At 41.9% G+C, this 15,898-nt stretch overlaps 1 protein-coding gene across 6 annotated transcripts in view; it reads right to left on the bottom strand.

Moving 5' to 3' along the window:
• The window catches only part of Tdrd12 (tudor domain containing 12), an 88,470-nt gene that overhangs the window by 55,165 nt on the left and 17,407 nt on the right, over positions 1–15,898 (bottom strand). For 5 of the 6 annotated variants that reach the window (XR_013053076.1, XM_076577638.1, XM_076577627.1 and 2 more), the window contains exons 5-7: positions 5,433–5,488; positions 4,328–4,413; positions 2,219–2,408 (exon numbers count right to left, since the gene is read on the bottom strand). Coding sequence is in view for 5 of the 6 variants with exons in the window: in XM_076577638.1 (XP_076433753.1) it covers positions 2,219–2,408; positions 4,328–4,413; positions 5,433–5,488 (332 nt within the window). In the remaining variant the exon portion in view is untranslated. Of the gene's footprint in view, positions 1–2,218; positions 2,409–4,327; positions 4,414–5,432; positions 5,489–11,576; positions 11,689–15,898 lie in introns of those variants that run through there. The other variant, XM_076577642.1, reaches the window with a different exon arrangement.

Here is a 15,898-nt window from a genome sequence, read left to right as displayed (position 1 = left end):
CAAACTTAATTCTTATGCAATGTAACTGGCAATCACTAAGATCTATATTCCTGTCCCACACACTGGCATAGGAAATTCCAAAGAGGAAAAGCAAACAGAAGAAAAAAAATGTTCAAACAGAAATACCCAAGAACTATTTGTATCAGTCTGAGTGAGTTGCTTAAACAACAGAAACGTATTTTCTTATAGTTCTGGAGGCTGCAGATCCATGATCAAAGCGCTGGCCACTTTGGTTCCTGGGGTGCTGTCTTCCTGGTATGCAAGTGCTGGGGACCAAGTCAGTGCTGGTTTTCTTTTGTCCTAAGGGCTTGGTGTCTATCAGGGTCAGGCCTCCCGCTTCTGGCATCACAGAGTTAGGTCTCCTCAGGAAGACCTAACCACACTGAGAGGGGACTGCAGCACACAGACTCTGAGGACAAAGAATTCTGCCCACAGCACAGTTTTTGAAAAGAGCAACAAAATCGCTAAGGCTCTAACTCGGGGTGGGGGAGGGGGATTAAGAGGGAAGCAGGGAAAGGAAGAGAAAGGAAAGAAGGAGGGGCCTACTGATCCGGGACACCTAGAGGCTAATAAAGCATATAAGGAAGAAATGACACCAACCCACACCTCTTTCAGAAGACAGAAGCAAAGGAGACACTTGCTAGCTCATTCTCCAAGACTCTCACTATCCTGAAGGCCCAAACCAGAGAACAGCATTTCAAGAGAATGAAGGCCCATTGTGTCTTACAAACACAGAGGCAAAATCCTTTAAAAGCAATGACAAACCAAATCAAACACTATATAAAAGATGCCACTAAAGAATGGAAACAAGCCATACACTAGAAGAAAATAACTACAAAAGATCCATCTGAAGAAAGACTATTACCCAAAGTAGATAAAGAACTCTTAAAGCCTGCCAATCAAGAGAACAAAGAAGCCGGGCGGTGGTGGCGCACGCCTTTAATCCCAGCACTTGGGAGGCAGAGCCAGGTGGATCTCTGTGAGTTCGAGGCCAGCCTGGTCTCCAAAGCGAGTTCCAGGAAAGGCGCAAAGCTACACAGAGAAACCCTGTCTCAAAAAACCAAAAAGAGAGAGAGAGAGAGAGAGAGAGAGAGAGAGAGAGAGAGAGAGAGAGAGAGAGAGAGAGAGAGAAAACAAAGAACCCACTTCTGAAACAGGCAAAAATGGGCTGAGGTTTAATAAAGCTCAGTGGCAAAGCGTGTGTGAGGCCCTGGACTCACTCTCCAGTGCACTCAGAGTATAATTTTGTGCTGGCTATGAAAGAAACCAAACTGGCAAGAATTACCCAGTAATGCAGCAGGTGGCCCTAGGTCACTGACAACATCCTTACACCATGTGTGCTGGAGAGACTGTGCCAGAGAATCTAAGCCTTGTGAGTCTGAAAGAACATACAATATTTCAAAACTAACACATGAAATAAAAAAGAGTCCTGGCCGGGCAGTGGTGGCGCACGGCTTTAATCCCAGCACTCAGGAGGCAGAGGCAGGAGGATGGATCTCTGGTAGTTCGAGGCCAGCCTGGTCTACAGAGCGAGATCTAGGACAGGCTCCAAAGCTACACAGAGAAACCCTGCCTCAAAAAACAAAACAAGAAGGGCTGGAGAGATGGCTCAGAAGTTAAGAGCACTGACTGCTCTTCCAGAAGTCCTGAGTTCAATTCCCAGCACCCACATGGTGGCTCACAACTATCTGTAATGAAATCTGGCGCCCTCTCCTGTATACATAATAAATAAATAAATCTTTAAAAACAAAACAAAAAACAAACAAACAAACAAAAGAGTCCTTATTATTTACTTCTGCTCTTGCTTATGCAGAAAAATTATAGAAGACTTAGTAAGGAATAGCAGTGTGAGGGACTAAAATTGAATGCAGAGAAGAACACTTAAAATTGTATCCATGGTCCACACTAAGCATCATTTGTAGTAAAAAGCTCTCTAAAGTGTCTGAAAACTATTCAAAACCTTTGTTCAACTTTGTTGAAATCTTGAAACCACGTATTATTTGGACTTTTGAAAAATGTAGCTCAATATTAATATAAAGTCAGAATTTCCTGGTCTCATAAATACAAACAGTAGCATCTCCAGGACCACAATACCCATCAGAGGCTCCTAAGAAGTAAACTAGTTATTAAACGGAGTCTGAGCTTCTGTCTCCGAGTAGGAAGGAGCTTAGACACAACTTGGTATGCTGAGGATGAAGCAACATGAAATACTACTCACTTTCTGGTCCAGGACAGTCTTTTCCTTGCAAAAGCATGGGCCACAGAGTAAGTGACGGGCTGAGCTTACTGGAGCAGGGCACCGAATTGAGACTGGGCCTGGGTTTCTCAAAAGTATTAAGGTTTTTATTCCCCACGGGCGACACATAATAAGCAAAGTTCTTTGCCACCAGATCATCATTTACACAAACCTATAAAAATGTAAACATTTTATGAATTACCATTTGGATGGGTATAGTCAATGTTCACAAAGTCAATCAATATTTCAAACTCAGCCCCAAATTCCTGAAAAATGTTTTATGGAGAATAATTTGACAGAAATTCCTGCTATGTTAGCACGCCTTAATGATTTTCATGAGAAAATAGCTATTAGCTGTAGGAAATCAAGATGTACCTTGGAGGAAGAGGAAGCTAACTCCATCTGGCCAGGCACCGATTTTGTGGGAGGCCACTAAGCATAAAAGGGGAAACTGAAAAACTAGATCCTATCAAAACTTAATGCTTTGCCGGGCAGTGGTAGCGCACGCCTTTAATCCCAGCACTCTCAAAAACAAACAGAACAGGCTGCAAAGCGGTAGGGTAAAACAACCAACACTGACTTCCAATCTCCACACATATTCATGAACAAGCAAGACGGGCACACACACTAAATAAATTACAGAACTAAGAATGCTGTCCAAATAAAATGATCAGGTCAATTTTTTGTTGTTGTTGTTGTTTTTTTCCAAGACAGGGTTTCTCTGTGTAGCCCTGGCTGTCCTGGAACTTGCTCTGTAGACCAGGCTGACCTCAAACTCACAGAATCCTCCTGTTTCTGCCTCCCGAGTGCTGGGATTAAAGGTGTGCATCATACCACCCAGCTTTAGGTCAATGTTTTTAATACCAACAAAAGAGGTTAGGAATGCGGCTGAAAGGGAGATAGAGTACCAGCCCCAGCACGGCCCCAGGTGTCTGTCTCTCACTAGTACACATGCACAGACATACACAGACATGGAAGGAATGACTGAAGGAATAGTCCTACCAGCTTCTATTCTAAGCTAGACCTTCAATGGTTAAAGTAACTCCCACTGTGTGAATTAAAGTTTAAAATAAGGATAAACATTTCCAAAATACAAATCTCACCAGGTATGGTGGCCCATGCCTGCAATCTCTACCACTTGAGAGCAGAGGCAAAATTAAGAACATCAAGTCATCCACTGCTTGGGTGACCAAGGACCTGAGACTAGATAGCCCAAGGACCTAAGGTAAAACCAAATACTAGTGTTCTTTTAAAAACTGCAACAAAATGACTCCTAATGATATTCTTCTACACTCATGTATCAGTGCCTTGCTCAGCCATCAGCTAAGAAGCTTCCTCCTGAAGCAGACCGGAACAAGTACACTGCCCCACAGCCAGACATTATGCAGAAGAGTAAGAGGACAGACCTTGGAACACTCAGCCCTAAATGGGATGACTATCAAATCCCTCCCCTGAAAGCTCAGGGGACCCCGAGGAAGAGGAGGCAGAAAGAGGGTAAAGAGCCAGAGGGGATGGAGGACACCAAGAAAATAAGGCCCTCTAAGTCACCATGACCAATGTACATATGAACTCAAGAGACTAAGGCAGCATGCACACAGCCTGCATGGGTCTGCACCAGGTCCCTTGCATATACATTATGGCTTCCAGCTTAAGGATTTTATGGGATTCCTGAGTGTGGGAACAAGCGAGCCTCTGCTTCCCGTGCCTTCTCCTGGGCTCTTTTCCTTCTCTTGGTTTGTCCTGTCCAACTCTGATGTGGCAGTTTTTGTTTTATCTTTATTCTATTTTATTAAAAAAAATTTAGCCGGGCGGTGGTGGCACACGCCTTTAATCCCAGCACTCGGGAGGCAGAGGCAGGCAGATCTCTGTGAGTTCGAGGCCAGCCTGGGCTACCAAGTGAGTTCCAGGAAAGGCACAAAGCTACACAGAGAAACCCTGTCTCGGAAAAAAAAAAAAAAACAAACAAACAAAAAAAATTAAGGTCATCCTTAGCAAAACTGAAAGTTCAAGGCTAGCCTGGGCTATACAAAACTATCTCAAAAAAAACTAAAACCAGAAAACAACCCTCTCCTCCCCAAATTTTTCACTTACTTTTTCATTTTTTATTGTTGCATAAAGGTAAACCTCAAAGGTGTCTTCTTCCACAGCACAAAGTTTGGCCTCCACTTGGGTAGTTGCTGAATGGCAATAAATGGACAGACAAGTGAGCTGACACTAAGGTGTGCTTGTTTTGTTTTGTCTTAAAACAAGCGTAGTTTCACTAGATAACTGGTAACAGTTAGGCCTTTCACATCCACTCATACTTCAGAACAGTCCTAAAGTGTGGCACAGCACAGGAATACTGACGACATGAGTTAGGAGATACTACAACATAAACAGTGTCGGAACACGGTCAAAAGAATGACAAGGTCAACAACACCTCGGGGAACCGAGAGAGGCTTCAGGAAAAAAGGCAGAGAGGGAGGGGCCTTTTTCCTAAGATGCATTTTGTTCCCTGGATTGTTCTTAGATGTGATTTCATGCCTCCTGTGACAAACATTTACATTCAATTTATAAGACATGTTTATTCTTGTTGGATGTCAGAACACAGCTATAGAACCATGCTTTTCTGAACTCAGCCTTCCTTGGACTACTGCTTTCTTTGTTACATTCATGTATAAAGTACACTGAAACTGAAGAAAGGTGTTTACAGCAGTAGACTGTAGTCCACCCTATTCTTTAAGGTCTTCAAATCCCAGGTCTCGCAGACAGACCTGCATAGGTTGGCAAAAATCGACAAAGACATTTTACATACTTTCAGTTAGCAATAACTGTTACACAACAAATGTATACTTATTATCCCTTGCTCCTAAAAGAAGTCAGGCTTTTCACCAAATGCTGGATCAAGAAACTCCACACACATTCACTTGGTACACCCTCGGCATTTAAAAGCAATCTGAGAGAGAGACAGGGGCTGTTATTGTGAGAGGGGTCCTCTACACAACCAGCCAGCTTTTTTTTATTTCAGCTGACAATTACTGACATCCAAATCCACCTGCAAAATTATAGGAACATAGTCCATGTGACAGCTGGCATGGAAGGGACTCTGAGTAACTTAAGGAGTGCCAAACAGTCATGCATGTGGATCTTGGACATCTGGCAACAAAAGTGTAAGCCACCATATGTATCAAATTCTGCAAACATGCCCTGGCCTTACCTCTTAGAATATTCTGAAAGTACTGGATAGCTGCACTGTCCCATTTTGTGGCAGGTCTGGAACAGCAAACAGATCCACGTCATGAAGTGAAAACCGCAGGCTAACACAGCACTGCCATTTGGTTAGCTGGATGACGGGTATTTCCACACTAACTATCAAGCATCCAACGCAGACCAGGAGCCTATGCCCGCTCTGCTTCGGGGCACAGACTCCAGCTCTATCTGACCATGCCATCTGCACAGCTCAGACGGGTACAGAGGCCCTGCTGAGATGACACGCCTCCCATTCCAATGTATGGCACCTTCTGTCACACCACTGTCCCCAGTTACCTGCAACAAATCCGTTTTCCCCAAGCAGAGTCCAAGCTCCTTGGACAGAGCCCAAGTATGCGCCATCTATCATTGGCTGCCGCAGAGAACGGCACTACACACTGCTCAGCCAGCCTCAGAGGCCAGCCTGGGAAGGCCAGCTACTCTCTCTGGGTGGCCCTCACTCCAGGGTTTAGTACACTGGAGTTTAGTTTACTGTTTTGTTTTTGTTTTTTTGAGACAAGGTTTCTATGTGTAGCTTGAAAGACTGGCCTGGCCTGGAACTCGCTCTGTAGACCAGGCTGGCCTCAAACTCACAGAGATCTGCCTGCCTCTGCCTCTGCCTCTGCCTCCCAAGTACTGGGATTAAAGGCGTGCGCCACCACAGTCCAGCTTATTTTGCTCTTTTTAGAGATCCTTTACAGTTTCCTGAAAGTAATATGTTTATTCTCTCAGTAAAAAGAAATATATAGTTCTGAATACCAACTATGTCCAGGCATTAGCCATGTACATCACCTTAATTTAATCTTTAAAGCAGTTATTGGAGGGCAGCGGTGGCAGCTTTAATGACTAAAACCATTGCAAACATGAGATTTCTTGTAGTAAGTGTGTAAGCTGATGACATGACTGCTCCTTGGTGTGGTTAAGGGGAAGGTTTTTATTGTAGCTAGGAGGGAGAGAACAGCCAGAGGCATCTGAAGAGTCCAGAGAGAGAGAGAGAGAGAATAGTAGACTGACATGACCAGCAGACTGACATGACTATCTGCAGAGAGGAGAGAACAGAAAACAGGAAGCAATGAGAAGCAGGAGCAGAGCCTGGAGAAGGGTGGGGGCGGGGGCGGTGGCAGAGCCAAAGCAGCCAAGGTTTAGGAGAGTGAGGAGCAGGCGTGGTGGGTGTGGGTGGGAGAGAACGCCGGAAGGAGTTTGGGGAGGAGAGGAGGAGGGCTAGGAGAGAGACCTCTGAAATGTGTAACAGAAACCCGTGGTACTGAGCGAGCCTGGAGGCTATCAAGAGCTCTGATATGCTCATAGGCACCGTAAGTCCTGGCTGCCAGAAGAAGGGAAGTGATTCCTTCTAGTAGAGGGGAACCACTTTCACAAGATCCTAAGGAATGCCGGATTTCATCTAACCACCAGAAATCCTCCTATAGTCCAGGTTGGGCCCACTTTTGGATATCTAGACTGCCTTTTGGAGTCTGGGGAACTGGAGTTTCCTCTGGACCTGAGAGCAACAAGCTTTATTTTTGTTCTTTCTAAGCACTACATGGTCCTGCTCTTGCAGTGCTTACATCTCTTCCTCTGACATCCTTTGTGATGTGTAGTCAAGATGTGCGCTAAGCAAGCTGGCCGAGATTAGAAAAAAAAAAAAACAAAGAAACAAACCAAAACCAAAGAAACAAAAGAGAATGATTCCAAAGTCATACTACACATGAAAAACATCTACTAATTTTTTTAAAACTGTTTTGTTGTTGTTGTTTGAGACAGGGTTTCTTTGTGTAGCTTTGGAGCCTGTTCTGGAACTTGCTTCGCCTGCCTCTAAAGGCGTGCACCACCACTGCCTGGCTCCTAGTAATTTTTTTAAAGAAAATATACACCAAGTTCCTACTGAGCAACAAACTCAAAAGAAAATTCAATATAGTATGAATGGGTGGGTATCTGCCTGCCGGTCCCCCACCCCTACCCCCTCTCTCTGGATGTGTGTGAGAGAATAAGCACAAAAGAACACAGGAAGAGATATCCAATAACACCATTAACACTTAGCATTATGTGGAAAAAGACATCACTTTTAAAAGAATATTTTCAGTTGTTTTTATATTTGTGTATGGTATGTGTGTGTAGTGTGTGCACACGCTTGTGGTGTTGGAAATCAGGTGTCTGTCTCTGCAGCCTGCCCTCATGGCTCAACGTGCACGGGCACCCTCTCTCCCTCCCTCTCCCTCTCTCTCTCGTTCTGCCTCCCAGCCATTCTGTCTGTTTCTCTCTCATGTTCCCACTCTGAGACAGTCTTTTGCTCCTCTCCTGCCCAATAAATCTCTTGCATGAGATCTATTGTGTAGTGTGGTCTCTTAGTGGCATACCTTGGTCTCCTTCACTTGATCCTAACATAAGATATGCGTGGAGGGCTGGAGAGATGGTTCAGAGGTTAAAAGCACTGGCTGCTCTTCCAGAGGTCCGGAGTTCAATTCCCAGCAACCACATGGTGGCTCACAACCATCTATAATGAGATATGGTGCCCTCTTCTGGTAAGCAGGCATATATGCAGACAGAAACACTGTATACATAATAAATAAACAAATCTAAAAAAAGGATATGTGTGGAAGGTCAGGTTAATGTCAGGTATCTTTCCTTGATCACTCACCATTTTTTTAGGGATTATTTCAAAACACAACAAACCAAACCAAACACTAGACTAGCCAGGTGGTGGTGCTGCACTGGGAACCCACATGGTACTCCAGCCAGGGAAGCATGTAGGCTAAGTGTAGATCTTCACCTCTTTCCCTACTCCTGCAAATCCAATGCCTTGGTCTCATGCCCAGCTCTGCAGCAGAATACATGCTGCAGCCTCCCTGACCCTGCCTTCATCTCTGTCTATCACACAGACCTTCCCATTCTAATCGACCTCCACCTACTCATGGCTCTACCCTAGCAGGTGCTCCCCGGGAGCCCACGCTGACCAGGGACTTAAGTGGTCTAATGCAGATCTCCACCTCTCCCTCTAGTCCTCCAAGTCCAATTTCCCTATTCTCATCCTCAGCTCTGTAGCAGACCTTCTGCTGTGGCCTCTCCCTCTGCCCCATTTCCAGGGGACTAAGATCCTGGGGGAGCATCCTGCTTTCCTCTCTCCTGTGGACCCCCTCAGCCTAACACCCAGTTCATCCCCATTCCTAAGCAACAGTTCCCAAGACCCAGAAACACATTTTACTTGGCAGAAGAATTTCCTACAAGGCAACATACAGTCACCACACTCTCCTAAGGCAACATACAGTCACCACGCTCTCCTAAGAACCAGAGAGGAAACAGAAGCCAAGGAACAAAACACTCACCCAACAAAGACAAGACCGGATATCTAAATTGCATCAACATCTAAATTACAATCTTCGCAATCCCAGATGCCTAGATGCCAGTGTAAAAACACAATCACTAAAAGTAAGGTCAGTGTCTCCACTAGAGCTCAGCCCAGAAACCCTACCATAGCAGGCCCTGAATATTCCAACACAGATGAATTACAAGACAAAGACTTTAAAGCAGTCTGGATGAAGATGACAGAGGTCCTTAAAGAAACCTACAAAAACACAGAGTGAAAGGAAATGAATAAAAACAGTTCCAGACCTGAAAGTAGAAACTGAGGGAAATCTGGAAATGAAAAGTTTAGGAACTTGAAGAGGAAGCTCAGAGGTAGGCATCATAGACCTAATACAAGAGATGGAAGAGAGAATCTCAGGCACTGAAGATAAGAAGAAATGGATAGATCAGTCAAAGAAAATGTCTAAAACAACACAAAACAAACAAACAACTTCTGGCACAGAACATCCAGAAAATCTGGTGCTGTGGGACGGTCTGTATGTCAAATTGCTCTGATTGGTCAATAAATAAAACACTGGTTGGCCAGTGGCCAGGCAGGAAGTAGGTGGGACAAGGAGAGAGGAGAATTCTGGGAAGTGGAAGGCTGATGCGGAGAGACACTGCAGCCGCCGCCATGACCAGCAGCATGTGAAGATGCCGGTAAGCCACCAGCCACGTGGCAAGGTATAGATTTATGGAAATGGATTAATTTAAGCTATAAGAACAGTTAGCAAGAAGCCTGCCACAGCCATACAGTTTGTATGCAATATAAGTCTCTGTGTTTACTTGGTTGGGTCTGAGCGGCTGTGGGTCTGGCGGGTGACAAAGATTTGTCCTGACTGTGGGCAAAGCAGGACAACTCAAGCTACAATCTGGTACCCTATGAAAAGACCTATTCTAAGAATAATAGAAAGAGCCAGGCAGTGGTGATGTATATCTTTAGTCTCAGCACTCAGGAGGCAGAGGCAGGAGGATCTCTGTGAGTTCAAGGCCAACCTGGTCTACAGAGTAAGTTCCAGGACAGCCAGGACTACACAGAGAAACCCTGTCTCAAAAACAAAACAAAAAACATAAAGAAAGAAAGAAAAGAAGAGGAATAGAGGAAGGAGAAGAAACCAAGGTCAAAGGCCCACAAAATTTTTTCAACAAAATCATTGAAGAAAATTTCCCTAACTTAAAGGAGATGCCTATCAAGCATACAGAGCACCAAGTAGACTGGACCAGAAAATAAAGTCCCCTCAGTACATAATAATCAAAATACTAAACATATATAACAAAGAAAGACTATTAAAGCTGCAAGGGAAAAAGACCAAGTAACATATAAAGGCAAAACTATTTGAATTATACCTGCTTCTCAATGGAGACTCTAAAAGCAAGACAGGCCTGGACAGATGTGCTCCAGACTCTAAAAGACCACAAGTGCCAGGCAAGGCTACTATACCCAGCAAAATTCTCAATCACAATAGATGGAGAAAATAAGACATTCCAAGAGGACATCGCAATTCTTAACATCTATGCATCAAACACAAGGGCACCCAAACTCGTAAAAGAAACACTACTACAGCTAAACTCATATAATGATCCTCACACAGTGATAGTGGGTGACTTCAATACTTCACTCTCACCAATAGACAAGGTCATCCAGACAAAAACTAAACAGAAATGCTGAAGCTAACCGAAGTTATAAACCAAATGGACCTAACAGATATTTACAGAACATTTCACCCAAACACAAAAGAATATACCTTCTCAGCACTTCATGGTTTCTCCAAAACTGACCACATACATGGACACAAAGTAAGTCTCAACAGATACAAGAAAACTGAAATAACACCCCACATTCTATTTGACCACCACAAATTAAATGTGGATATCAACAACAGAAAGCTTGCTGTTATTCACAGAAAATGAATAACTTACTACTGAATGAAAAATGAGTCAAGAAAGAAATTAAATATGTCCTAGAATTGAATAAAATTGAATACACAACATATCCAAGCTTATAGGACACAATGAAGGCTGTTCTAAGAGGCAAGTTAATAGCACTAAATACCTACATAAAAGAATTGGAAAGATCCCATACTAGTAACTTAACAGCACACCTGAGAGCTCTAGAACAAAAAGAAGAAATACACATAAAAGGAGTAGATGGCAATAAATAATCAAATGCAGGGCTGAAGTCAATAAAATAGAAACAAACAAAAGTATACAAAGAATGAATATAACAATTAATTCTTTGAGAAAATCAGTAAGATTGACAAAACCTTACCCAAATTAACGGAAAGGCAGAGAGAAAATTCCCAAATTTACAAAATTAGAAAAGAACAGGGGGACATAGCAACAGACACCAAGGAAATCCAGAGTCACAAGGACGTACTTTAAAAGCCTGTACTCCATCAATTTGGAAAATCTAAAGGAAATGAATAATTTTCCCGATACATACCACTTACCAAAGTTAAACCAAGATCAGATAAGCAATTTAAACAGATCCATAATCTCTAGTGAAATAGAAGCAGCCATCAAATGTTCCTCAACCAAAAAAATCCCAGGGCCAGATGGTTTTAGTGCAAGTTCTACCAGACTTTCAAAGAAGAGTTAACGCCAATACTTCTCAAATTATTCCACAAAACAGAAACAGAGGGAACATAGTCAAAGTCATTTTATGAGGCCACAGTCACCCTGATACCCAAACCACATAAAGATCCAGCAAAGAAAAAGAATTACAGACCAATTTCCCTTATTAACATAGATGCAAAAATTCTTAATAAAATACTTGCGAACTGAATCCATCAAAAAGATCATCCATCATGATCAAGTAGGCTTCATCCCAGAGATGCAGAGATGGTTCAGCATATGAAAATCTGTCAATATAATCCAACATATAAACAAACTGGAAGAAAAAAAACACATGATCATCTCATTAAATGCAGAAAAAGGCCTTTGACAAAAAATCCAGTATTCCTTCATGATAAAAGTCCTGGAGAGATTAGAAATACAAGGGACATACCTCAACATAATAAAGGCAGTTAGTTATAGCATGCCTATAGCCAACATCAACTTAAATGGAGAGAAACTCAAAGCAATTCCATTACAATCAGGCACAAGACAAGTTTGTCCACTCTCTCCATACCTATGTAATATAGTACTTGAAATCTTAGCTAGAGCAATAAGACAACTGAAGGAGATCAAGAAGATACAAGCTGGAAAGGAAGAAGCCCAAGTGTCCCTATTTACAAATGACATGATAATATATGTAAGTGGCCCAAAATCCCACTGGGAACTCCAACAGCTGATAATCACTCTCAGCAATATATTGAATACAAAATATTTTTTACCCACTACACATCGGATAGAGGGCTAATATCAAAATATATAAAGAACTCAAAAAACTAGACACCATCCTATTGCTGTGAAGAGACACCATGACCACAACTCTTGTAGAAGAAAGTGTTTAATTGGGTGGCTTAGTTTCAGAGGTTTAGTCCATTATCACCATGGCAGGAAGCATGGCAGCATACTTGGTGCTGGAGAAGCAGCTGAGCGTTCTACAACCTGATCTGCAGGCAGAAGCAACAAAGAGACTACAAAGCCAAGGGACACACTTCTTCCTCCTAATCCTTTCACCCTAGTGACTAAGTATTCAAATCTATGAGGCATTAGAGGCCATTCTCATTTAAACCACCATAGCTAGGTATCAAGAAACAACTGAATTAAAACATGGGGTACACAGCTAAACAGAATTCTCAAAAGAGGAAATTCAAATTGCTGAGAAACACTTAAAGAAATGTTCACCATCTTTAGCCCATCAGGGAAATGCAAATCAAAACTGCTTTGAGATTTCATCTTATACCCATCAGAATGGCTAAGATCAATAAAAGAAATGACAGTTCATGCCAGCAAGGATGTGGAGCAAGGGGAACACTCACCCATTGCTGGTAGTAGTGCAAATTTGTACATCCACTATGGAAATCAGTGTGCTGGTTCCTCAGGATCTACCTCAGGAATGATCTGCCCCAAGATCCAGCTATGATCTGGTCTCAAAGACTACTTGAATAAGGACTTGAGATAAACCCTGAACTTTGGCATTATACACAGACTAGATAATAATGAAGGATATAGTTACCTTTCCTAGAATTTGACAATTAACCTAAATTTCTCTTTCAAAATAAAGATAACTTCGCCCATACCCAACAGGAAGCAATTTTAAGAATACGATGCCCACATTCCCAAAGAGGTGGTGTGGGGTAGGTGGTTTTTTTGGACTTTTTAATGGGTTTTGGGTCTGGGATAATTTTCATTATTTAGGGGGGTTGGTTACAAGTTGTTGTCAAGGGTTAGGAAAAAGGCTAAGCAAAGGAGATTAGATTTAAGGTTCTTGTTTAAAAAAAGAAAGAAAGAAAGAAAAAGAAAAAAACAATTACTAGTTTTAAATACTTTTCATTATTACCAACTATTAGGATATAAAGAAATGAAAGTAAGTAGTTAGATATTACAATAGAAATTGCAGTCATATTAGATATGTTTTAAAAATTGAGCAGATATATTTTAGACAGGTCATCTTCAAACCCTTCAGAGATCTACCGAATATGGCATTTAAAATGTTTTAATAACTTAGAAATTTTTCTTTTTTGAGACATGTCGGCTCCTGACAGTACCAATCTACTTCAGAGAAAATATGGGCATTGAAGAAACTGCATATGGAGTTAACTTTCATTGTGGCAAAAGTTAGCCACTGGACAACAAAGTATCCTCGAATCAACAGGAAAAAATGGACAGACAGAACACGAAACAAAGGACTACTGATTCCTGCCAAAACATGTGTGGTTATGGCTTTATCAAAAGGCATCTTCTGAGGCCAGGTCAATATGGCACCATCCCTGAAGTGGCCTTCACAATCCGGAAAAGGTACAGTGTCCTTTTCTTCGAAGACAGCTGAACAGGCAGTGGGCCGATGACTTCTGTTGTGCAATGGAACAGCAACTGAAAGCTCACGCCTCTCAATAGTAGACTGGCATTTAATAGAGGGATGTGGAGAAGAAGGGGATGCTGAGATGAAGCCATATATACACAGCCAAGAAGAATGGACAGCTGAATTCAAAAACCGTCAACAATTTCCAGAATTTAAAATCCTGAATCATGACATGACACTAGTGGAATTCAGGTGTTTCTGGTACAAGGACTGCTCTCACCCAATGTGAGGTTGAACTGTTGACCTTGTGTACAACCTACTTCACAAATGAGTCTGTCAGATACCATAAGCCTATAGGCTGAAGATGATGCCCCAACACTGCGGAGAAACCTCAGGTGACTGTCCAGGCAGCTGGCTGTTTCTGTCAACTCACAAAATTTTTTGGAAGTTGCTTGCGTGCACTTCCTGCTTTTATTTTTGTTAGCTAATATTATTTCCTTCTTGGGTCTCTGAGGGAGTTGAAGATTAGTTAGTTATAGTTGAAAACTAATTAGGATAGAAAGTGAATTAAGATACATTTTGGACTTACTAAAACAGGATAGATAAGGGAATTATTTTCTCTGATTTGTCAAATACAAATGGACTAGACATCGTTTAGGTATTTGTTACTTGTATATATTGTATATAGTTATTGTACTTTTGTGTATAGTTTTTCTTTTGTTAGTTATAATCTTTTGTCTTTTTTCTTTTTATTAAAATAGAAAAGGGGAAATATGGTGATATTTTATTTGTACTGAAATGTGATTTTAATTTTATGTTAATAAATAAAGTTGCCCTGGGGTCAGAGCTATTAGAGCCATAGCAAGAGCTAGGTAGATTTCTGTGTGTTCAGGGATACAGCCAGTATTGGAGACATACGCCTTTAAGACCTGAAGGGCGGTACTTACAGGCAGTGATAAGGCATTCATGTGGTTGGGTTTACAACCAATGAGAAGGCAGAACAGAAAGACTATTTAAAGACAGACAAACAGGAAGAAGCTCTCTCTCGGGGAAGCTAGGAGCACTGCAGGAGGTAAGATTTTATCTCTGAGCTCTGACCTCTTGGCTTTCTCTTTTACATTGGCTCAGTGTTTCTTATTTTAATAAGACGATTGGTTACATCTACACTTGGGCATATACACAAAAGATGCTTCATCCTACCACACAAACACTGGCTCAACCATGTTCATTGCTGCTCTATTCATAATAACCAGAAACTGGAAACAACCCAGATGTCCCTCAACAGACAAATGAATTAAGAAACAGATAATGAACCACATTAAAAAAAATGTGGTATAATAACACAATGGAGTATTTTTACTTAGCAATTAAAAAAAAACGGCATCATGAAATATGCAGGTAAATGGATGAAGCTAGAAAAAAATCATCCTGAGTGAAGTAACCCTGACCCAGAAAGACAAATATGGTGTGTATTTATTTGTATGAGGGCATTAGCTATTAAGTCAATGACAACCAAGCTACAGTCTGTAGAATCATAGAGTTAGGTATAAAGTTTGGAACAGATAGATCTCTTTAGGAAAGGGATATAGAGTTATGGATGGATGTGGGGGCTGGAATGGAAGGATCAAGTGGTGAGAAACAGCTAGAATTAAGGGCCCTTTAATAGTAGTATGGAAACATAATAAAGCAAAAACCTAAAATATATACATATAATAAAGGTGATCTAAATGAAATCATCAAGTAATAGGGGAGACAAGGTCCCAACTAGCCATCTCTTGTCACCAAATGAAGCTTCTAGTACTAGGATTGGGTTACATTTGAGTTGTTGGTCAAAGGGGTCCCATGGGAATCCTCAAACAACTCAGGCTGTTGGCAAGACTATAGGTTGCTCTCCACAACCTGACAGAAAGGCTGCATTGCTGAAGATCATATCTATACAACTTATTGAACATGGAGAAGTGGAGCTGGTGCCTACATGCTGGTGCCTTCACCTCAACATTCCAGTGTCTTTGGGATAGGAAAGTACTCTGTGCACTACCAAAGAGAAATGAAAACACAAACCCTTGGATCTACAATGGTGTCCTGCCTTCAAGTTATGCTAGGGTAACAGTGGCACAAAGCTTGTGGGAATAACCACAATATCTGATTTGACTTAAAGCCCACTCCATGAAATGGATCCCATACCT

This window comes from Peromyscus maniculatus, chromosome 1 (genome assembly GCF_049852395.1).
Source record: "Peromyscus maniculatus bairdii isolate BWxNUB_F1_BW_parent chromosome 1, HU_Pman_BW_mat_3.1, whole genome shotgun sequence".
Taxonomy (NCBI): Eukaryota; Metazoa; Chordata; class Mammalia; order Rodentia; family Cricetidae; genus Peromyscus; species Peromyscus maniculatus.
The sequence above is the reverse complement of the archived record's forward strand: the minus strand, read 5'-3'. Positions and strand labels throughout refer to the sequence as shown.